Source organism: Chionomys nivalis, chromosome 5 (assembly GCF_950005125.1).
Source record: "Chionomys nivalis chromosome 5, mChiNiv1.1, whole genome shotgun sequence".
Lineage (NCBI taxonomy): Eukaryota > Metazoa > Chordata > Mammalia > Rodentia > Cricetidae > Chionomys > Chionomys nivalis.
The window spans coordinates 55,705,028-55,730,293 of NC_080090.1; the positions used below are offsets into that span (position 1 = coordinate 55,705,028).

At 37.2% G+C, this 25,266-nt stretch overlaps 1 protein-coding gene across 4 annotated transcripts in view; it reads left to right on the top strand.

Moving 5' to 3' along the window:
* Positions 1-25,266, top strand: part of Dcaf6 (DDB1 and CUL4 associated factor 6) — a 117,225-nt gene that overhangs the window by 55,757 nt on the left and 36,202 nt on the right. Inside the window, exons 9-12 of one of the 4 annotated variants that reach the window (XM_057769844.1) lie at positions 1,683-1,802; positions 3,549-3,806; positions 10,330-10,503; positions 20,901-20,960. In XM_057769844.1, coding sequence (XP_057625827.1) covers positions 1,683-1,802; positions 3,549-3,806; positions 10,330-10,503; positions 20,901-20,960 — 612 coding nt within the window. The remainder of the gene's footprint in view (positions 1-1,682; positions 1,803-3,548; positions 3,807-10,329; positions 10,504-20,900; positions 20,961-25,266) is intronic. The other 3 variants (XM_057769845.1, XM_057769846.1, XM_057769847.1) reach the window with 3 other exon arrangements.

Genomic DNA, 25,266 nt, shown 5'->3' on the forward strand with positions numbered 1-25,266 from the left:
ACCCTGACACTGGGGTTACAGATGGTTGCGAACCACCTTGTGGATGCTGGGAACTGGAATTACAGATCGTTGTGAGCCACCTTGTGGATGCTGGGAACTACCTGGGTCCTTTTCAAGAGCATCAGTACTTTTAACATCTGAGTCATCTCTCAGGCTTCTCCTTATTTCCATTGTTTTCTATTGTAAATGATGCTGCAATGAAAAAAAAATTTTGAGACAGGGTTTTTCTGTGTAGTCCTGGCTGTCCTGGAACTCACTCTGTAGACCAGGCTGGCCTTGAACTCAGATCTATCTGCTTCTTCCCCCAGAGTACATGTGCCCACTACTGCCCAGCTACAATGAAATCTTAATAAGTATATTTTTGTGAGTTGGCCAAATATGTCATAGGATAAATTCCTAAGAGTGCAATGGCTGAGACATTAAATAAGTATGTTTTATTTTTATATGCACATATATGCAAACACACATATGTATATATACATATAAAAACAATTTATCTGAATACATTTTATCTAATGAATTTATAGCCAAAATCTTATTCTAGTTATTATTAAACCTTTTATAATCAAAAGAGTATTCCTAAGTATAGTATTCTTGACTCTATTTTATAATAGTCTTAAATATAAAGTTACAGTGTGTAAAGGTGGCTTACATGTCTGTAATTCCAGAACTTGGAAGGCTGTGACAGAGGATTATCATAAGTTCAAGCCAGGGCTACATAGTAAATTCCAGACCAGGCTGGACTACAGAGTGTAGAGACCCTGTCTTCAAAAAAATAAACCATATCAAAGAATTATGTGGTTGGATAATTATTACATTTTTTATGTGACCTCATACTCTTTGTCTGTTTTGACTTTTGAGCCTGGGCCTTACTGTGTAGCCCTGACTGCCCTCATTACTGTGACAGCCTGACTGTGTATTCCAGGCTGGGTTCCAAGTCACAATAGTCTTCCTGCTTCAGCATCCTGAGTGTTGGGCTTTCATACTTCCATTTTAAAATGCCCTTAAAATCCACAGCACTGTAAGAACATAAAATATTCTTAATATCCCCCATGGTGTAAAAAAATAAAATGTTCTTAATGGAGAAAAGCAAACAAATGTTTATTTGAACAAAGAAAAGGAGTTAAGTTGAAAAGACAAAATACATTCTCTGACAGCTAGTTGCAAATACCTGTGGCCATATAACCCCAAAAGGACCTGATCTCATTAAATACTGGGACTTACAGTAAATAATAAGAATTCTGCTTTAGGGAAATTGTGGTTAAAAACCCCAAGGTTATTTCATGTCTGTTTTTGATGATAATGTTTGTAGTGAGAAAGCTAGCCTTTTCTTCTGTTTATTCCACTTAGAATTCATGAGCCCTTTCTATTGGGTACTCTTATCACTATTAATAGACAGTGGTGGGGCAGGAGTGGGAAACATAGAGTTACCTAAGACCAGGCATAGATGAAGATGAGAATTCACACTCTTGGAGATGTTACTGTGCACATACATGGGTAGTCACTCATATAATTATTATAAAAGGTAATGGGGACTGTAATGGCTTTTTAGACATTTATGTAAGTTACTTGGGTTATTTGATTTTTAATTTCTAGCATCTTAAAGGCTGTCAAATCTAGGTTTTTCTATCAAAGATACTGACTTTTTGCCAAACTTACTAATAAACTTTATATTGTTATAGGAGAGCAAAGTCCCAATGTGTCACTGATGCAGAGAATGTCTGACATGTTATCAAGGTGGTTTGAAGAAGCAAGTGAAGTTGCACAAAGCAATAGAGGAAGGGGAAGACCTCGGCCCAGAGGTAATTTGCTCACTACTTAAAGTCGTTGAAAAGCTGGTAAAATCTGTTTATGGAAGATAGTTTTGGTGGGTTTTTTGTTTGTTTGTTTGGTTGGTTGGTTGTTGGTGGTGATGGTTGTCTCTCTCTCTCTCTCTTCTTCCTTCCTTCCTTCCTTTCTTTTTTGTTTGTTTTTTTAGATAGGATTTCTCTGTGTAACCCCAACTTTCCTGGAACTCACTCTGTAGCCCACGCCCACTAGAAGATAGTTTTGGTTGCTATCATCTATCTAAACTGAACTGAGTTTTGTAACCAAAGTAGTCATAGGTCTCTTCTGATTCCACTAGACCCAACAGTAACTTATCTCAAAACAAAATAACAAGACTAGGATTTCCAGTTTTAAGTCCCTTTCCAATGCACTTTAAAAATGGACATCTACAAAACTCTAAAGATGAGCACATGCATATAATTTTAAAAATTATTTTAAAAATGTATATTTGGTGTGTGTACATATATGTGTGAGTGTGCATATGGAGGTCAGAAAACAAGTTAGGGGAGTCAGTTTTCAAATTCAGTCAGGGTTGGCAGGAAGTATCCCTACCTGCTTAGCCATCATACTGGCCCAAGATTATTTTAGCAAGAATCTGTCATTGATTCTTATCTCTGTTGATAGACTGTTTGCTCAAGTGAACCAAACCACTAGCGGCTATTACTAGTAGACTGAGCGTCTTAGTTGGGGTTTCAACAAAAAGCAAGTCGGAGAGGAAAGGTTTACCTGGCTTACACTTCCACATCACTCTTCATCACCAAAGAAAGTCAGCACAGGAACTCACACAGGGCAGGAACCTGGAGTCAGGGGCTGGTGCAGAGACCATGGAGGAGTGCTTTTTACTGACTTGCTTCCCACAGCTTGCTCAGCCTGCTTTTTTATAGAACCTGGGACCACCAGCCCAGGGATTGAACCACCCACAATAATCTGGGCCCTCCCTCATCAGCCACTAATTAAGAAAATGCCTTACAGCTGGATCTTATGTAGGCATTTTTCAGTTGAAGTTGACTTTTTTCAGGTAACTCTAGCTTGTGTTAAGTTGACATAAGACTAACCAGCACATTGAAATTTCGTGTTGTGTGTGTATGTGTGTATGTATGTATATGTATATATACATATATAATATATTATATATTTATTATACACATATATTGTGTGTGTGTTTTCAGAACATGTTTCTGTAGAAGTTTGTTTTTGTGTTTCTTTTGCATTTAAAATTTGAGTTCAAGGCTGGAGAGATGGTTCAAGAACAATTAAGAGATGGTTTAGAGGGTGCCAGATTCCCTGTGACTGGAATTAAAGATGGTTATAAGATGTCATGTGGATGCTTGGACTTTAACCCATGTCCTCTGAAAGAGCAGCCAGTGCTCTTAACCACTGAGTTTAAGTCCCAGCAACCACATGGTGACTCCCAACCATCTATAATGAGATCTGGTGAACTCTTCTGGTATGTGTATGCATAATAAATGAAGACATTTTTGAGGGGGAGGGATTGGGGAGCTTAGAGCATTTACTGCTTTTGGAGAAGACTTGAGTTCAATTCCCAGAACCTACATAACTGCTCACAACTGTCAACAACTCCAGTTCTGGGAATTCAATATCCGTTTCTGGCCTCTGCAGGCACATGCATGCTTGTGACCAAAACACTCATACATGTATGTATGTAAAATAACCAGATATTTTAAAGACTTGAGTTTGCATTAACATTTCTTTTTTTGAAGGTGGAACAAATCAGCCAGATGCTTCAACTCTTCCTACAGTTCCATCAAGTCCTAATTTGGAAGTGGGTGAAACTGCAATGGATGTGGACACCCCAGCGGAGCAGCTCCAGCCTTCTACATCCTCTGCAGTGTCAGTTCAGGCTCAGACAGCAGCATCTGCCACGGAAAGCCCTCATTCTCCTTCTCTGCTGTCTTCTCCAGACAGTGAGCAAAGGCAGCCTGTTGAAGCACCTGGACAGCACACCCATCATCAGTCTGGTGAGGATGTTATTCTTCAAGTGGGCTGTTCAAGTGCTGGTGTCTCATAGTGAGCACCCACCTTTTAGTCTGTTGTGAAAGATGCTACATCACAGTAACTTCTTGCTGGAGTAAATGGTCAGAATTATTTGTGGTATGTAAAGAGTAACTTAAGCACAAACTTGGTGTGTCTAACTTGCTTTAATTTTTACAAATAGTGAATCTTTAATTTATATAAGATAGTTTTTAAGTTAACTTGATGTTATTTTGACATAATTTAATACACTGAAAGATTATTTTATAGACCATTATTGATGAAAATAATGTTCTAGATTTATTTGGTTCTATGTCTATATTAAAATGATAGTGAAATATATCTCATTGTTATTATTCCTTTTGTATTTATATTTTAAATTTTTCCTCAAATTATGAAATACTTTGACTATGTTCAGTATAGTGAGCCTGTGATTGACCCTTCTCAACAGCATAGTGTGCTTTACCAGGAGAATTATTTCATTATTATGTATGAAAAAGAATAGCCTTTACTTGATGCTAGTAAAAAAAAAAAAAAAAAAAAAAAAAACTAGTTCCTAAATTCTCTTGGTATATTTTTCTCTCAGTATAGTAACTTCTTATTTTTTCCTCCCAAATATGGAATATACTATTATTTATAGTAATTTCAATAAATATGTATATATATATATACATCTATATAGTCTACTTGAAATTTTTACTATACTTGTCAATAGAGTAAAAACAATGTATTTGTTTATTATTTTTAAGTTTTTTTTAAGGAAACATTTTACTTGATACAGAACAAAAATGTTGCAGGCGGATCTCTGTGAGTTCGAGACCAGCCTGGTCTACAAGAGCTAGTTCCAGGACAGGCTCCAAAACCACAGAGAAACCATGTCTCAAAAAACCAAAAAAAAAAAAAAAAAAAAAAAAAACCAGAACAAAAATGTTAGCAAGGGATATAGTTAGGAATACAGCTACCACCCAAACTAAGACTTCTGACTGTTTCTTAACAGCTTTGCCTCCAAGCTGTCCTGGATGCCAGATCCAAGATAATATGTTTTAAATTAAGTTCTGTTTTATCACTGTATTTCATTTTTAGTAATATTCACTTTCTATGGGAATGGAAGTCAGGGTCAGCCGCAGAACTGTTAACACTATATACATTTTATCAAAACCTAAACTAAAGCTGAGCTAGAAAGTCAGCTCTTCCCCATTTCACAAGGCGTTTCAGGTTGAGAGAAAATAAAATATTTTGCATTATTTGAGAAATAGGGCCAGAGGAGTGAAAAGTAGATCAAAACTCGTATAATTGGTAAAGATAATAAAAATTTTAAAAATATGTATTTTTATTTCATGTGTTTTGCCTGCACATAGGCATGCACACTATCTTTGTGCCTGAGGAGGCCAGAAGACGAGGGCATCAGCGTCCATGGAACTGGAGTTAAATCAGTTGTGAGCCACAATGTAGGTGCTGGACACTGAATCCAGGTCCTCTGTAACAGGATAATGCTCTTGACGACTGAGCCATCTCTGTAGCCTCAAGATAAGGATTTTTAGAGTAATAGTGTGGTTGCAAATATTCTGCAATATTTTAAGCAATTATAATAATAACTTATAATTAAAAAGCAAAAGATTCTTTAGCCCAGTTTTAAGTTCTACTGAGTCTTAAATAATCCCAATTATTTTGTAAACACATTTGTGAGTAAATATTTGGGAGCTTTAAAAAATGCTTTTCATAGCTATTTTATGTATTTTCATACCACAATGTAAACTGCTGAACCCCTTTTAGTGTTTAATATACTAAGCACTAGAGAATAGTTTTGTAATGACCAAATTATCATAACATTGGCCATAAACATTTCAAAGAAAGTAAGGAAATATTTTGAATTAGTAGACTGAGACTTTTCTTGACTTTTATAAGCTATGATTAGAGTATTTTCCTGTTTTCTAAATTGTAGCACTTCTGAGGAAAATGGTTTGGTGTGGGATGTAGATCATGCCTGTAACTGTTTCAATAGTAGCCCTTTCATTATCCTAGCATCCAACATGTCTACAGCAAGGACTTCATGTTTTTGTTTTGTTATTTTCCTGGTCCATTTGTGCTTACCAAAGCCTATCCAAATCCAGATGGCTTCACAGACACTGGGGATTGTCCATTGTGAGACGGTAGTAGGTGGGAATGCCAATTTAGAGCTGTGATTTCTGTCAGTGCCTTGTGTAGAGCTAGACTGTTTCTCTATACTCATCTTGCTGTGGATATCTTTTTATGTTAATGTTTATGCCTTTCCTTCATATCACATGTCTTTCCTGTCATCTTTAATAGTTAACTAAGGGACAGTGAGAACGAAAACTAGCCCAAGTGCTTCGAGGTCCTTCTCATAATCTACATCTGAATCTCTAAGTGATGACAGCACAAATCTAGTGAACACTTGCCAGAGCAGTCTCTTTCCACACCTTTGTTGTCCAGCTGTAAGTGTGTTTATTTTACCCTTTCCTGGATCTTAACATTTTTATCTTTCTGGTTTACCTTCTCTATTCCATAAGCTGTGAACTTCTTCACAATGAAGAACAAAACACTCATTTTCTTGACCATTCCAGCTCTCTAACATTGTCTAGAAGAAACATATCTTCTATTACACCTGACTGGAGCAGTTCAAACCATACCTTCCCAGGTTCCCAGGGACTACACTCCTCTATACCTTCCCAGATTCTCAGGGACTACATTCCTGTCCCTGTGCCTTCCCAGATTCCCAGGGACTACACTCCTGTCCCTGTGCCTTCCCAGATTCCCAGGGACTACACTCCTTCTCCATACCTTCCCAGATTCCCAGGGACTACACTACTCCTCCATACCTTCCCAGATTCCCAGGGACTAGACTCCTGTCTCCGTGTCTTCGCAGATTCTCAGGAACTACATTCCTGTTCCTGTACCTTCCCAGATTCCCAGGGACTACACTCCTGTCCTTGTGCCTTCCCAGATCCCCAAGGACTACACTCCTGTCTCCATGCCTTCCCAGATTCCCAGGAGTTACACACCTGTCCCTGTGCCTTCCCTCTTCTACGAGGTCCCTGAACCCTGAGGGAGGGATGATGGGAACATTTCATTTATGGCTGAGCATTCTGAAGTCCCTTCTCTCTCTCAGAATACTGTTTTGCTGTGGGTCTCTGTATTAGTTTCCGTCTGCTGCAGAAGGAAGCGTCCCTGATGATGACTAAGCAAGAAACTGATCTATGAGTATAGCAGAATATCATTAGTACTCATTGATACATTCCTTTAGTAGAACAGTAGTATTTGGTTTTCCCCTGGGTCTTTGGACTGTCTATTCTCAGGTTCTTGGTCATCCAAACAACATCTGATATGGGCTCCATCTCATGGAGTGGGCCTTAAGTCAAATCTGATTTTGGTTGGTCATTCCCACAAACTTTGTGCCACCATTGCACTAACATATTTTGCAGGCAGGACACCATTGTAGATCAGAGAGTTTGTAGCTGGGTTAGTGTTTATGTTTCTCTTTCAGTACCATACAAGGTGCCTTCCAGTGCCAAGAACACTAGCCACTAGGGGTGAAGGCTCTAAATAGGGTCCAACTTGACTTCTCTGTGTTCAATGAGTTGTGCAGGTGTTTTTTTCAGCAATAGGACCTTGTCATCAGTTTGTAGAGAACAACCTGTGGTCTTTGCAATAGTCTGTATTGTTTCAGGATTTTGGTGAACAATTCAATTAGATGTAGCCCAATCCCAGTACTGGAAACTTCATTTGTTGACAAGAGGTGTCCAGTTAGGGCTCTGTCTCTTCTATTATTTGGCAAATTTGTTTAGATTGTCTTCATATATGTATGAAGATGATACATGTATATATATATATGTGTGTGTGTGTAGGTAGTTAGGTATGTAGATAGATAGATAGATAGATAGATAGATAGATAGATAGATAGATAGATAGATAGACAGACAGACAGATGAAATACATATATAATATCTATCTATTTTAGGAAGCTTCTACTGTATTAGGTTTCCATACTACCACTCAAATGGCCCTTAATTTTAGCTGTCTCTCACTGTAGTCTCTCCTTTCTCTCCATCTTCCTTCTCCATCCCCACCTGATCCATTCCGGTCCCCTTAATCCATAGCTATGTATTCTATTTCCCCTTTCTGGTGAGGTCTGTCCATCTCCTCTAGTCCCTTACTTTATACATAACCTCTGTGGTTCTGCTGATTGTCTCTTGCTTATCACTGACTTAACCTAATGTACACATATAACAGAATACATACCTAGTATTTGTTTTTCGCGTCTGGATTACCTCACTCAAGAAGAACTGTTCCTTAACTCTTAATTAGTGGGTTGAAGACAATTCTTTATAAGCAGAAGTCACAGTAATAAGAGATTAATGACTCAAGCATGCTTGATTCTCCAAACAACAACAAAAAATTGCATAAGAGGCTGAAATGTAATTTGTTGTGAGTGTTACTGAGAGGATTTGTATGTGCTTCCATTACTGAGAGCTAATTTTCCTTCATGTTCCTGGTCTACTCAAGGACACCCATCTTGCACTTGCCTGCTTCTTTTCTTTTCTTTTTTTTTTTAAAAATATTTTTATTTTATGTGCATTGGTGCTTTGCCAGCATGTGTGTCTGTGTGAAGTGTCCGATCTTGGATTACAGACAGTTGTTAGCTGTCTTATGGGTGCAGGAAATTGAACCTAGGGCCTCTGAAAGAGCAGTCAGTGCTCTTAACCACTGAACATCTCTCCAGCCCTTTCTTACTTCTGTTCCTGTATTATCTTTTCCTTCTCCTTAATTAAATATATTCTAGCAGCACAAACTTTCTCCCCAGTTAAAACACATACAAAGTTCCCTTTGACTTTTCTTCCTCACCATCATCTACCCCTCCCCCTGCTCCTAACATTCAGTACTTCTGCAGAGTATATATGCTTTCTCTTTCTGCTTCATTGCCCCCACTTCTTGAACCTGCTACAGTCTGGTTTTGCCTCATATTAGTACATCATAGCAGTATCCTTTTCTGGCGTATATTAGGAACAGTGACAGAGTGGCTTGCTCCATCCTTTGACTGTTTCTATCATTTGTGGACACACTTTTATCACTTTGCCTACAGTACTTTGGTCCCTCAGTTGTGCCCGCCCTATCCCTGGTTTCTTCCTCTTAATATTAAAATTCCCCAGAACTCAGTTCTTATCTTTCGTGGGGGCCCTGAAGTTTCATCTTAAATGACATCCAAATTTCTGTTAGGAATTCTTGACTCTGACATCCATTGTTTGGTTGCTTCTCCACTTGGATAGCTTTTAGTTCTTTCCAGAATGAATCGTTCTTTCTTTGTTGTTCTTCACTGTAGCAAATGGCAGCTTCTTTTCCTTCTGCCTAGGCTCAACCTTTTTCATTCTGACTAGACATTAGCAAACATGCTGCCTTTGTCTCTCATCTCGTGTATTTCCCCTGAGCATTCCCTCCTACTGGAACAACTTTCTCGTGATAGCTGTGTAGCTTACTGCCTGTGTCCATGAGGCCCTTGCTCAGTCAGCAGCTCAGAAGACGTTCCTAAGGACTGTTCACCAAATACCAGTGTCTCCTTATTCCCTATCTTCAAGGCCTTCTGTACTAGTTTGCTACAGCAGTTACCCGGGGCGCATGCGTGCACAGATCTCTGAATGTGTCTGTGCATTCACAGATGTCTATTTTCCCCTCAGAACGTAAACTCCATAGGGATAAGAATTATTTTGCTCAATGTTTTATTGTCCCTGAAACTTCATATATAATAGGTATACAGCTATCTCTTGACAGAATTTCATGTAATTTTTCTTTTTGCCTGGATTATTTCCTTAGAAAAGATTAATAAAATATTGTGTAAATCATTTTGAACTAAAATAGAAAAGGTAAATGACAATTCCATTATAAAAAGGAACATTTTAAGGCTATGACATACAACTTGCATTGTAAAAGATCTACTGAATTCTAAGAATTGTTTCCAAAAACATAACTGTTTACTCCTTTTATTGAATTTTAATTTTCTGACTGAAATTAGTAAAGTAACTTAAATTTTTTGTTTAGATTATTTAAATTAAAATTTTATAGCTATCATTTCTGTTTTATTTTCTGTACAAAGAGAAAATGATAGAAAGTTGAATGTTTGGTTTAGAACCTTACAGGTGAAGTTTGTAGTACAGTGAGCAAGTACGTGCTTAGCCCGTGTTCAGTCCATGGGACCATAATATGGAGTGGACACCATAAGTAAAGCAAATAGTGTTGCTTATGGAGGACTTCATTTTCATTAATATGGCTACTTGAATATTTATAGAAATTATGTGTCTAATTCATCAAATTAAAGCGAAATATTTGGTTGTATGTGTATAGTATTGTTTCATAATTTAATGTCTTTTTTATCAGTAATTTGTTTTTAGTATTTCTCTTTGAAACATGTCTTATTTAATCTTTTCCCTTTTTAAATGCATAATCAATTTTATACTATTTTTTGTCGTGTTACTCTCTTCTTTCTTTTCCTATCTGTGTCAGAATTTTTAAGGGGGCCTGAGATAGCTTTGCTCCGTAAGCGCCTGCAGCAGCTGAGGCTTAAGAAGGCTGAGCAGCAGAGGCAGCAAGAGCTAGCACAGGCCCAGCATCAGCCTTCCACTTCCACTTCCGATCAGTCTCCTCATGAGGGCTCTTCACGGGACCCTCGAGCTTCAGGTTATTGATGTCAAGTGTGCTTAAACAGCTTCCACAGTTGCTTTCTAATACTGCTATGTGTAGTTCAGTGTTTCCCCTCCCATTCAAATGGGAACCTAATGTGCTTGCAGCTTTTCCTTCCCTTCCTGGCATTATAATGGTGTTCAACATCTGCTATTTGAGGGGCAGATTGACAGAAGCATTTCCCAGAGGTGTGAATCTACAACAGTGCTTTATCTTACTGTAAATCTATTTGGAAAGGGCAGATGTTTATTACTTGTAAAGCTGTTGAAATACTTTCAAATAAATCTACTGAATTTCATACCTGCTTTGATGTTTTAGTAGAAATTTCCTATATGCCAAAATGAACCTGTGCTTATAGACTCTTGGCTCTTAGTTTTTTAAAAGTCTGTACTTAGCCAGTTATTTTTAACAGACCTAGTAATTATTTGACGATACTCGCATGCTCACATGGTCATTCCCTTCTGTTATTATTTGATTTCTTTCAATATTTTCTTATCACTGCTATAATCAACTTCTGTATATAGAGCAGCAAAAGTACTTTATGATCTCAGTTTCCTGTTCTTGAGCTGTCAAATTCTGGTATTATATAGTAGTAGTCAGTGCTATTTATATTAGCACTCCAATTCTTTTCATTAACACTTCAGAATAATGAAAGGCACAGCATAAAAGTTATCAAGATGAATAATAGGTACACTATATCTTATGTGAAGGTATTATAGAAGGTGTTAAAATGTACATTAGGGAACAAAAATGTGCCTAAGTTCTCATACTAATGAATTTATAATAACTTTGATATATTTTGCTTTGCCGCTCTAAGGAGTAATGAGTTTGGGTGTTAATTACATTGAAAACTCTGATTTAATTACTTGGAATTAATTTGTACTATTTATGGTACAAAATTAGTCAACCTATGTATTATAAATATCTGTTCCAGCAATGGTAACCATAGCGCATTTGTTAATAATAAATTTAAGCCTCTGTAATATACATGTGGTATTTGGAACCAATTTAGGGGGCTTGATTTGTTATTCCATGCTATGTTAATGGAAAGAAAGTCAGGCAAAATGCTCAGATATTTTCCCCTGGGGGAGATCTTTTCTATACTTAAAACAAGAAAATTTAACAAGACTATTTGATCAGATTACAATAATGGCATACATTAATAAAACAATGTACTAACTATGAATTTATACTACATACAGTACTATATATAGCCTAGGATGTTTTAAAAGCAAAAACCAAAAAAAAAGGAAAATAAAATGCCTTGATATATATATATATATTTAATTTGATTGATCGTGTGCACACACATGCAAGCATGTCACATGGAAGACAGATGAAATTTTGTGACAGTTCTCTTCCCACTGTGCAGATTCTGAGGACTAAACTCAGACTGTTAGGCTTGGAGGTAGTTGGTTACTTTATCAGCTGGCTCATTTTGCCAGCCCCTTATGTATAGACAGAGATATTTTTTAAGATACCAAAATTTAGCAATAAATCAAATGGTAAAATGAACTTTAATATGAAGCAAAACTATATGAGGAAGAAAATATATTGTGAGTTTTATAAAAGTAAGTTGAGGCTTATTTATCTTTTATATAAAGTTTCAAAAATTTGAAAATTGAAGCAGGTTCTTTTTTGAGTCAAAAACTTAAGAGTAGTGTCAGGTGTGATAGTGCAGGCCTTTAACCCCAGCACTCAAGGGGCAGAGACAGGCCGATAGTTCAGAACCAGTCTGGTCTACATAGTAAGTTCCAGGCAAACCAGGGCTACACAGTGAGACCTTGCCTCAGAAGCAAACAAACAATGCAAAGTGATTATATGGGTTCTGTGAACTAATAGGATGCTATCCTCTCATTCTGCATATCTTTCTAATTAACTTGTGCTAAGTCTGGAAGCCAATTTACTACTGGTGGTAATCCTTAAGGAGCTCAGCCTTACCAACTGTGAAGTTGAGAAGCATTCTCTTCTCTTTCTTACTAACCAATTTTCTTGGCCCTCTAAGGCCCACATGGTCCAGTATTTGAATCCCTTAGTGCTATCCCTCCGTGTACAGTGATCTCCTCACCTGAAAGGGAAGTATTTTATGTGTACTTATGTGTTTATCATAGTATTCATATAAGTAAGGCATCTTAGTCAGTTGTTTTGCTTGCTTGTTTTGCCCTTGAGCAATGGTCTCCTGTGCCCAGGCGGGCCTCAGACTCTTTGCAGCTGAGGGTAAACATGAACTTCTAATCCTCCTGTGTCTGTCTCTAAGATGCTGGGATTACAAGAGTGTGCCACCACACCCAGTTCATATAGTTTTGGAGAAGGAACCCAGGGCTTTGTGCATGCACTCTACGAATTAAGCTATATCCCAACCCCTTAATAAACTTCGATCTCTAGCATGCCTTGTGTTCATGTGCTAGTGCTACTTCTGCCTTACTCTGTTCTAGAAATGTTATTAGGAACTAAAAGCCTGTTGATAACTGTTCATAAAGTCTGTTTTTTGCCACTTAAATAAGCATTGGTTGTGAGGAAAGATGAGTTGGCTTAAGGCAAATTTTTTTTTCATTTCAAAATATATGTTACAAAAATATAGAAGGAAAATTATGAAATTTAGCAAAAAGATAATTTTTAATTAATTAACAATTATTAAAACCTTCTCTTAGTAGCTAGAGAGATGGCTCAGTGGACTGGATTCATTTGCAGAGGACCCAGGTTCAATTTCATGCACACATATGGTATCTCACTACTGTTTATAACTCCAGTTCCTGGGGATCTGACACCCTCTTCTTACCTTTACAGACACCAGGCATGTATGTGGTACACATAAATACATGTAGACAAAAAAACCACACACACAAAACAAAGATAAATAAAAAATTTTAAACCCTTATACTTAACTGTTAGATGCATTGTGTGTGTGTGTGTGTGTTGACAGTAATTGATCCATTTTCTCATAATAGATGTTACTACTATCAGGATAGAAAAGTGCCAAAATTAGCTTTATTTTTTTCTCCTAGGGATAGTGCTTAGAAGCACTCAGAATGGTTGAACATTTGACATGTGGTCATGAGCTTTGTTACAGTATGGCCTCCAGCAACGCTAGCTTGTCCTGAACCCTGCTGATGGGTTCTATACTGGGAAGATCAGGGGCCACATGTGATCTGTTCCCAGGTGAAGTTTAAGGTGTTTGTGCTGTGGTACCTAAAGTCCTTATGAAATTGTCTAAAACTAAAGACCCTGTAGTGGTTAACTGTGTGCTAATTGTGCCTATAATAGATCAAGTGTGCTTTCCTTATTGAGGAGCAGACAATCATTATGAAAATGTTAGAGTCAGAGAGTGAAGTAAACATGATGTTTCTTTATTAAAGTCATAAAACCAAGGCTTGTTCTGTTTTGACAAAGGTATCAAAATTAGTATATTTGATTTTAGTTTGTTAGTTTCTTAAATATAAAAGGTATGTTTTTCATGATGTGTTTTACCTATCAGTAAATTATAAGGGGCCAGCAGATGGCTCAGTGGGTAAAGGAGAGGGCCATGTCAGCCTGATGACCTGATTTTAATTCCTAGGTCACACTGTGGGAAGGAGAAGGCTGACTCCTCTGACCTTCTGTGTGCTATGGTATGTGTGCCTGTACTACACACATACCCTAGGTACAGGTACGATAACAATAAAGTACATTTAAATAAGTTATGATACTGCCAACAAATGGTACTTCCGTTGTCTTTCCACTTATTTAAGTTCCTTAGATATAAGGTGTTCAAAAGATACAAAACTTAGATTCAAGAAATTGTAAAAGTAGAAAGTTTCTGAATCATTTCATTGACTGGCAGATATTTTCTTCTCTTTTTAAAACATAGAAGTCAAGAGAATTCTGTGAAAGGCTGTGAAAAGTTAATCAACAATACCTAGTTTCTAAGTAAAAGTTTAGAACAAGTCACTTTGCAGAAATAATAATCTACAAGTTTCGTGGGATGGGAAGGACCCAGACTCATAATCACAGGGAATATTATGTATTAGTCAATCTTTTCTTTTCCTCTTCTCTCTTCCTTCCTTCCTTCCTTCCTTCCTTCCTTCCTTCCTTCCTTCCTTCCTTCCTTCCTTCCTTCCTTCCTCTACCCTCAAGGGCTGTGATTAAAGACAATATTTATTGCATTATTTTGAAACACCAAATAATGTCAACTTCACTTTTAAATTGTTGTTTAAAATAAATCATACAAAAGAGTTAGAGCTTGGGACATAGCTTAGTGGTAGGACAATTGCTTAGTATGCATAAGGCCCTGGATTTGGTCCTGCAGTGCCACAAGAAAGCTATGGTTGCTAGATATTTAAGTCGTGGTTTTCTCTTTTACCGAAGGCAGAAAGGCTCAGCTGTAAGTCTTTCCTCAGAGTTTTACGTGGAAGTTCTGATTTAAAATGCAAATGGACTGGGAATCTAGCAGTGATTGAATTCGCAGGGTCACAGGAGGGAAAAAAAAACAATCATTCAGATGAAAAAGTAAAACTGTTTGAATTTAGCTTGCTCTTCATGCTAACCCATAGCTCCTCAGCTCTGAAATAGAATATGGACCAACCAACTGTAAAAGTAGGTCTTTATTTAAGATTTATTTTTCTTATTTTTAATTATGTGTGTGTTTATGTCTGTATGTGGGTATCTGCACATGTGTGCAGGACTAAGGTGCCAGACCCCCATGGAACTGGAGCTTGAGGTGCTTGTGAGCTGCCCAACATGGGTGGTGGGAACTGAACTTGGGTCTTCTGCTGTAGTCGTATACACTCTTAACCACTGAACCATCCCTCCAGCCATCCCTCCTAAAAAAAAAAAAAAGTTTTGACAACTACAAATGATAATCCTTCAGAGCTAAATTTAAAAGTTCAGTTTTCAATTTTAGAATCTATTACTTTATAATACTTTTAGTTTTTAAAAGATGTGTTTATTTTATGTATGTATTTGCACAATATGCTGCAATTCTATTAGAAGCCAGAAGAGGGCATTAGAACCCCTGGAACTAGAGTTGCAGAGGATTGTGACCACCATATGGGTGCGGAGAACCCAATCACAGGCCTCTGCAAGAGCAGCAAGTGCTCTTAACCACTCTCTCTCCTGTCTTAGTTTTTTTGAAGTTCAGTTTTGTCTAGAAGTCAGGAAGTATATTAGTATACTGTAAATCATTTAGGGATTAGATTATAACTTATTTTCTAAGCTCTTAGGAAATGCAACACAACTTACTACAAGTCAGTGATTTTGTTGTTGATGGCAGTGTTTTGAGGTAGGATCACACTATATCCCCAGGTGTTCTTAAGCTTGTGGCATCCTGTCTCATCTTTCTGCGTGTTGGAAGTAGTCATAAAGTTTGGTTTGTTTGTTTGTGATTTGTTTAGTTTGAGATATGCTTTTGCTGCCTAGCCCAGGCTGGCTTTGAACTTGTTGTCCAAGCCTTTTATTCTTCTGAGTGCTGAGATTACAAGCATGTGTCACCAATAGTCAGGCTGATCATTTTGAAATTGTATTTGTCTGTCTAGGGGTGGAGGTTGCTACAGCGTATGTGCAGAGGCTAGAGGACAACTCGCAAGGGATCAGTTCCTCTGTATGGGTTCTAGGAATAAAACTCAGTCAGATTTTGAGGCATTTTTTTTTAATCCTAAAAAGAAAACTTTTTCTTTATCTCATTATTATCTGTGTCTGAGACTAGTTGAATTTCTGTCTTTTACCTTATGACAAGAATGAACCTTGGGTAATTAATTTGGCTATTGTCTGAGTTTCCCAGTTACCAGTTTATGTAAGTACTGTAGCTACCCTATATAACAGATGGCACAGAGATGGGATAGATAATGTGTATATATAGTTTTTAATACTTGTGAGAGAGTACCATCTTATTTATAATATATATTTAGGTAGTGTAGTATACCCCAGTTAACAGAGATGCATAGAGACAGGATAGCTAAATATATAGTTCTTAATATTTGCAAGAGACTACTGTCTTATTTATAGTATATTTTTTCCTCAGAACGTCTTTATAGCAAGACCATTTAAAGTAGACAGTATTGAGGATTCTGACGGCTGTTTGTACATTTGTCAAATGAATGCCCAAAATAACTGCAGCAAAGGCATTCCGTATATGGCTAATTTAAAGCCCAGGTCTTTTTTTCCATTTCAGGTCCCCTGAAGTCATGGGTTGCTGGCTCCTGCTCAGAGTGACAACACCCTGTGGATTCTACTGGTCCTGGCCCAACCACCACAGAGCCGCACTGGAGCATGGAGCCAGCCTAGAGAGGGTCAGGTAGGAACTGTTTTTTCACTTTATGGCACGGTTTTGCTGATTGGAAAAAAAGTAACTTTTATACCCCAAAAGGGTATAAAACATTGATGATTATTTTTTAAAAGGGGCTTTTCAAAACTGAGCCATATTGGAAAAATCAGCATTTAACATGTCCTGTGCAAGCAGGCCCTGTGTACTGTCAGCCTCGCCACAATGCTCACAATGACAGCCAGGGTAGCACTTCTGAGATGGATGCATTGGATCATGTTTTAGGCTTTGTACATTAATAAATCAGGCATGATATTGACCTAATTCTGAAATCCTTTGTTAATTACCTTAAGTGTTTGAGTCCTAAGGAAAACAGTAGTGAATCTTAGGATTTTAAACTGTAATTAAATGAGTATATATTCCATAGTTTCAGGACAATTTCACATCATTCTTTTCAGTCAGGACCACAGCACTGAAAACAGCGGCTAGTAGTTACATGAACTCACAAGGGTTGTCTCGTTGAAAGAATACTGCATCCCTTTTATAGATTTAGAAATGTGATGGAGGAAGGTCATTGGTTAAATAATAAAGAAACTGCTTGGCCCTCATAGGTTAGAACATAGGTGGGTGGAGTAAACAGAACAGAATGCTGGGAGGAAGAGGAAGTGAGCTTAGACGCCATGCTCCCCTCTCCCGGGCAGACGCGATGCAGCCAGCCACCAGGTCAGACATGCTGAATCTTTCCCGGTAAGACTGGTACTACACAGATTATTATAGATGGGTTGATCGGGATATGAGAATTAGCCAGTAAGGGCTAGAGCTAATGGGCCAAGCAGTGTTTAAAAGAATACAATTTGTGTGTTGTTATTTCGGGGCATAAGCTAGCCAGGTGACCAGGAGCTGGGGCGGCAGGAACACAGCCCACAGCTCCCACTACAGAAATGAGACTCAAGACAATTGAAATAATTTGCCCAGGGTTACAATATTAGTGAGTAAAAGTCATTCAAACCCAGGAAATATGGCTGAAGAAGTCTTGTTATATGTTAGATTAGAATCTTTTTTTGTTTTTCTATAATTAAAAAAATTCTGGTGTTTAAAGAAGTTAAGGATTTTCTTACCAAACTGCAAATTTGGAAGAAATACACAGTAAATGACATTGCGTTTAGTACCGAATGAACTGTTACTTAATATTTATTTCAACCTTTACAATAATATAATTTAAAATACTTTAAATGTGTTGACTTGCCATATTGCTTTTAGTAGTGGACAATACATTCTGATTTTTATTTTGTAATAAAGCCTTCTAAAACATCTCACATAAATATGGAGTAGAATAGACAAAAGTTGCAGCAATGAATTTAAGCTTCTTACATTTTTGTTGTTACTTGTTATTCTGTTGGTTATTGTGTTAATATTTGGAAGTCTTACTGTAACAGGAGTTATAGGCATTTATGAACACTTAGTATTAGAAAAGCATGTTACTTAACATATTTATGTTACAGAAAAATAATAATTCTAAAAGGAGTTGCATGTTCCCAAGATGGCACATTAAGTAAATTCAATAGGCAAAGAGTCATAAACATTAGCATTTAAAAGATTTTGGACCAGCAAGATGCCTCAGTGGGTAAAGCCCGATACCAAGCCTGACAACTGGAGTTCAATCTTCAGGACTCACATGGTGGAGAGAACTGACTCCCAAAACTTGTCTTTTAGCTTCCAAGTATGAGCTAGCTGTAGCATGTGCATACCCACACACAATAGACAAGCACAGAAAGCCAAAAAAATGTAATTTGAATTTTTTTCTTTTCTTTTTTTTTTAATTAACAATTTCCACCTCCTCCCATTTCCCTCCCCATTCCCCCACTCCCCCTCCCTCTCCCTATCCAATCCAAAGAACAGTCAGGGAAAAATTTTAAGGAATAAGAATAACAAATAATTCTTAGAGATACACAGGCTAAAGCAATATAATGAAAATGTTTTAATTGATAATGGATTCTGTTGTTGGTTTAATGTAAGCTTCATTGTTTTAAATACTGTCAGACTAAAGTACAGGTTTGTGGAGATGATAGCATTAAAGATCTTCATTAGTGTGTATTTTTGTAATACTTTCTAAATTTTATTAAAAGAGCAAGATACATCTTACTTCAATAATATAGAAAAACAGTATTTGTGAAGTGCATGTCTTAGTGGCCTTAGCGTTGTCTTGGAGCTTTTAACTATTAAAGGAGAGCATGGAGAAATGTGTAATGAATCCAGAGGGGCGAACTGTATTTTGTAAAAGACTCTTACAGAGTTTTTCCAATGTTTAATCAATTGGCGCTTATTTTTTGCTTTGAAAGATATAACTTTACTTCTAAAGACTTAACTGCCTGATTTTCAAAATAATGCGGGTGGCAAAATTAGATCTAAATTAATCAATGAGAAATCATTTTAAAGTGAAAAGTATGGTGGATTAAGGAACCAGTGAACACCACCGTTCCCGCTTTCCTTTTTGTGTAGTAAAGAACTTAACCAAATATTACGGTGAAGAGATGATAGATAAGGATGAATAAAAGCTTCAGACTTTAGAATAATGTCATGGTTTATCAATTTCTCTGAGCAAACTGGTATGATATTAGAATATGGAAGACTTCAGGTTAGTAGAAATGATGCTGGTAGCAGGCTTCAGTCTTCAAATGAAAGCAATCAAATGGTGTAAATTTGGTATGAAACCAGGGTGTATTGGGAAATTTCCCTTACCTATTCAGCTAAGGATGATCTGTACTTAACACCTGTTTGGAGGAAATGAAATGTTGTTAGAATCATAGCTAGTGCTCAGTGAGACATGAACAACATTCACTAAGAACTAGGGCAGAAGATCTTAGAAATGAGGGATCATTTTCACACTTGAAGTAAAGCCATGTTTGTTACCCACACTTTTCCCTTTTGCTGTAGCTCTACTGGGGCACTGGGGCTCCTCTATAGTAGGCATGCTTTGTCCAAAAATACTTGGGATCAGAAGTAGCATTTTGGGGAAATAGTTGCATATACCTAATAAGATGTCTGGGGGAAGTACTCAGGGCTTAGCAGGAAATTCATTTGTGCTTTCTGTACATTTGATGCAAATATCAGAGGTAATTTTATGCAGTGTTTTTAATGATTGCATTCTACCATAGGTCAGCAGTAAAATTCTCTACTTGGGTCATGTCAGCACTCAAAACATTTTGGGTTTTGCATTTTCAGGTTTTTTGTTTTGTTTTGCTTTGTTTTAGACAAGGGATGTATAACGTACATTCTCCAGTAATTTTGTTAAGGTACTATAGCCATGGGCTGATAGGGAAAAAGAAGAATCTGCCTAAAAATGCTGCTGATTATTAGAATTAAGACTTGTTAACACCAGGCAAATGCCTTTTCCATTGCAGTCCTTTATTCCAGTGTTTCCTAAAGACTAGAACCCAGTAATGAAATAAATTCTCACATGAAGACCCAGTGTATCCAAAAGATCAAAATAGAGTTGTACTGTTTGAAGCCAAAGTAGAAAGCACAGACCATTAAGCTTTCTTCTTGCTTTTCTTTTTCTGCCAGGTACCCTCTAAAGAAGCCTAAGCTTTCACAGAGTATAGTTTCATTATGCACAATGTACCATAGAGTTTTTAGAGTTACATGTTTCTTTGAAGGTATTTAATTCATTGCCTATTTTCCCTACAAACCACTTTTTGTTAAACATCCTGACTCCTTCAGCTCATGGTATAGCAAGCAACATCTCACAGTGTCTAGTGAGCATCTCATTTCATGCTTTGAACCTCCCAAAACAGGATGAAAGCCATCTGAAGAGCTGATGAGGGAATTTAAGAAAGGCAAGGTATCTTCTGTTTAGAGAAAATACCCTGTTTCTGATTATCTATCTGGCACCTTCTATCTGTGCTATATGAATTTGATTAAAGGTGTGTGCATGGATGTAGAATATTTTCTCAACTCAGACTCAAGATTGCTAAATGCTTGCCTGGAATAACATCTTAAGCACATGACCCTGCTTACTCGCTGCTTGGAAAACACACCACAGTACTTACTCCTCTTCCCCACCCTTATACATTTGTTTCTTAAGTTTAGAGATTATCATGACATTGCTGTGCAGTTTTCTGCTGCTTACTTTTAAGTTGAAATCTCATTTTTGTTTCAGATTCTCCTTCTTCTGTGGTTAACAAACAGCTCGGATCCATGTCACTTGATGAGCAACAGGGTGCGTGCAACAGGAGATGCGCTATGCCCATCCATCCATAGTTTTATTGCAATGCATAAACAAAGTTCTTTCTTGCTTTTGCTTAGTATATCATTTTGATTATGGTCTTCATTAGTATTTTATGGACTAAATTATCTTGTGTGGTATTGTGCACAAAAGGCTGTCATGGCTTGAACAAATTATGTTCTGTGTAAGCTTATTTCTGCCTTCAACATTTTATAACAACTCTGAAGTCTCTCATTCAATAGTTTGTAATGAATAGAAGATAAAATTTTTCTTATAGCTGTATATCATAAGATCATATAGAACTGTGGTTTAAGATTAGCATATTGCCCCATTGTTCATTAGAAGTTATTTGAACATAGTAATATTTCATATTACTAGGTTGCTATGGTAATGACACTTGGTTTTGTGTCATACTTAACTGGTGGTGAAACTCAAGATAGGTTGATTTTTTTTATTGTTTCTGTTGTTTTGTTTTGTTTTGCTTTTTGAAACAAGGTCTTATATGTTGTCCGCATTGGCCTTGAACTGCCAGTGGTTTTGCTTAGCCTTCTTCCTGAGTGCTGGAACTACAGGCATGCTTCCACCCCACTCAGCTCTGATGCTTTTAATTTTAAGCTTTTATGCTTATAAACCCAAAGTTTGGAGTACTACACAGCAGAAAAAAATAACAAGAGCTTGAATTTTGCAGGAAAATGGATGGAGCTAGAAAACATTGAGTGAGGTAACCCAGACACAGAAAGACAATTATCACATGTACTCACTCATAGGTGGTTTTTAAACATAAAGCAAAGAAAGGCAGCCTACAAACCACAATCCCAGAGAACTTAGACAACAATGTGGACACTAAGAGAGATTTACATAGATCTAATATACATGGGAAATAGAAACTAAAAAAAGACAAGATCTCCTGAGTAAATTGGGAGCATGGGGGAGGGGGGAGGGGAGAGGCAGGGAGGGGAGCAGAGAAAAATGTAGAGCTCAATAAATATCAATAAAAAATGTATTTAAAAACCCAAAGTTATACTGAAAAAAGCTGGGCCACCAGCAGGTAAACCTCTTGCACTTCCACTGGTAGTTTTTTGAAGAAGCAAAGTCTTAAGGAGAACTTGATGCAATCACAGGTTTATTGGTCAAGCTTTATTACTAGCAGATCTGATACAGTACAGAGAGGAATTGGAAAAGGACAACATTCTGACAAAGAAGAGGTACATGAAAAAAAGGATCCAGAAAGGAAGACTGTAAGAAGTACTTTAGGACTTTCTTGAAAATTAAGAACTTACTATGTTAACTCAATTCTCTAAAGTACTCTAAGCACTTTGTGACAGAATAATGTTAGTGATACTAAGCCCCCCCCAAAATAACTTTAAATTATTTATTTATATATTTACAGGTGGTATGTATGTATATCAAGGGTCCATGACATGGTGCAATCCTGAGTAGTGATCAGGGGGTAATTTTCAGGAGTCAGATCTTTCCGTCTCCTGAATGGGTTCCAGGGATTGAACTGAGGTCAGGCTTGGCTGCAAGCATCTTCACTGCTGAGCCATTACTGCTGAGCCATCTCACCAGCTTGACTTCAGCTATCTCAGTTGAAGAGGGCAAATGAGTAGCTAATAGATTTCACATTTTTTTTTAAAAAATTATGAATAAGCATGAAATCCCTAAGACTTGATAGGCTGAAAGGTAACGTACATAGGAAGGCTCACTGTTGATTGAGTGAAAAAATTAATATGTCTATAATGTCTGGTATGAAATAGGTCTAATTCTAACTGTCCTAGAAAAATATTCAAAAACCAAATTAGAACTTCTGTACTTTCAGTCTTAAATAATTGACTTTCAGTCTTAAATAATTTATTTCTAAATCTTTTGGTGGCATGTATTGTTAGTAGGTGTTTTGTTTTCTTCTTGTTGTTGCTTTCCTCTTCTTAAAAAATAAAGCTAGGTGTGGTAGTTCTTGCATTTAATCCCAGCACTCAGAAGACCAATGTAGAGAATTGCCTTGAGTTAGATTGAAAATCTGTGTTAAAAAAAAAATCAAGCAAAATACAATGTGGAAAATGGTGTGAAGGAGGAAAAGAAAAAAATAGAGTAAATGAATTTGAGAATTACAGAATTAACCATGTTTTATCTTTATACAGAGTAATAAAATATGATACAATTATAGCATCACATATTATACTGTAGATTTATGTTTAGTTAGCCACATAAAATAATTTCTATAGATTTATGTTAAATATTATACCTATTTAGTTGGTACTTCATTTTATATATGGTTTTAGGACATAAGAAAGGGAAGATTTAAGTTTAACTTCCACAGATTTGGCCTCAGTGCATGGGTGTGAATGGTGATGCCATTTAGTGAGGGTGACTAGCCCAGAGATAGAAATTAGGAGGTGCTTTATTTGGTGGTCATGTAATATAGTTTGCCATGTAGTCATACAACCTCTAGAGAGGTTGTAGGTGGTCAACTATCAATTGTGTTTAACAGAAACTACATTGTTAAAGGCCATTGTAAATGTAGTTTTGTGATAAGATCTATGAGCAGAAATGGCCTAGCAATGGGTAAGACTTACCTATGGCAACATGTGTTATCTGAGGATAAACTATACCAGCCTGTCACTTCTGGTTTAATGTAATAACTCTGTAACTGACTGTGTCATGTCTTCTCAAGCCACAGTCTATTCTTTACTAGCAGACAGGATGAACCTTTGAAAAGTGAATATATACTCATACCATTTTTCCGTCTGAAGTTTCTACCAAGCCTTATACGCCACACATGATCCAGCCCTTATCTCACTGAGCTTACTTTTGGGCATTCTGCTCACTCACTGTGTTCTTGTCAAGTCGCCTCAGTCTCCTAAGCTCTGCTCAAATCACTGCGGTCTTGCCTAGTAGCCTTCGGTCTGCTAACATGGTGCTCGCTTTCTGTGCCCTTACCAAGTAGCCTGCTTGCTAACACTCTGAGCTCCTTTCCTTCTCAGATATCTTACGTACACTGTTCCCACTCCCAAACTTCTTTGTTGTTAAGCAATTTCAACTTCTCCATTAAGCGTCAATCTCTTTAAAAAACTGACTTCCCAATGTGCCTCCCTTTTCCTCTTTGTGGCTTATTATTTGCTCTCATTAGATTTGCAGCCATGAATCTGTTTGGAGGCTTGTTTTGTATATACCTCTCTCCATAGTCTATATGTGTTGTTTTTATTCGCTGTCATATATATGCAGTGCATGAAGTCATACCACTTTTATTGGTATCAATATTTGGTCAGGTTTTTTTGGGGGGTAGCTTGTTGTGATGAGATGGGGTCTTACTTTGGTCTTGGCTGGCCTGGAACCTTCTATGTAGACTAGGCTGGCCTGGAACGTTCAGATATCAGTCCACATGCCTCTGTTTCATATACTGGGATTAAAGGTGTGCCATCATTAATTCTTTAAGTGATCAGAGCTATGGAAATTATTTTAGTTGGAAAACTCAGCATAATACCCAGTTTTACATATTGGAAAGTTCATTGGGCAATATTATAAATGAATAAATAGAAGATAAAGATTGAAGAGTGTCAGAACATACAAGAAATTGTAATAATCCAGGTAAGAGACAATGAAGAATCCAATCTAAGGCAGTAGGAGTGGAAAATGAGTAAATTTTAAAAATCTTTGTGAAGTAGAATGATGGAACCTGGGCTTGGGATAGATTGCTTGTCTTATCTAGGAGTGTAGATTATGTATCCAGCACTACAAAATAATGACAATAATGGTAACAATAAGAGATACTTTGAAACTGGTTAGCCAGAAATTAATGAGAAAATTATGTCTAGATATCTTGATAAGATTATAGTAAACCATCAGAAAGACAGGTCTTTCTGGAAAAACAGATAGGGGAAAGAAGCAGTGGACAAGATTCTTTGGCTGGGGGCGGGGGATAAGCGTCTTAGTCTGTTTTCTCTTGCTATTAAGGAATACTTAAGTGCTGGCCATGTTGGCATATGTCTGTAATCCCAGTACCTGGGAAGCAGAGACAAGTGGATCTCAGTGAGTTCCAGGCCAGCCAGGTCTGCATAGTGAGACTCTGTCTTTAAAATAAATGTATGTGAAAGGGCAGAGGAGGGAGGAAATAGAGGGGGCAGGGGAGAGGGAGACTGAGGAACACATAAGGAAAGGGTTTGACTCTCAGCTCTGAAAGTATCTACTTGGCTTTTAGTTAGGGTCATGTGCTGCTCCATGCATTGCCGAAGAAAGGAGGGACAAGCAGAAGTGTATTGAAGACAGCTGACAAGTGGGAAAGCTAAAGAAAGCTAAGGAAACC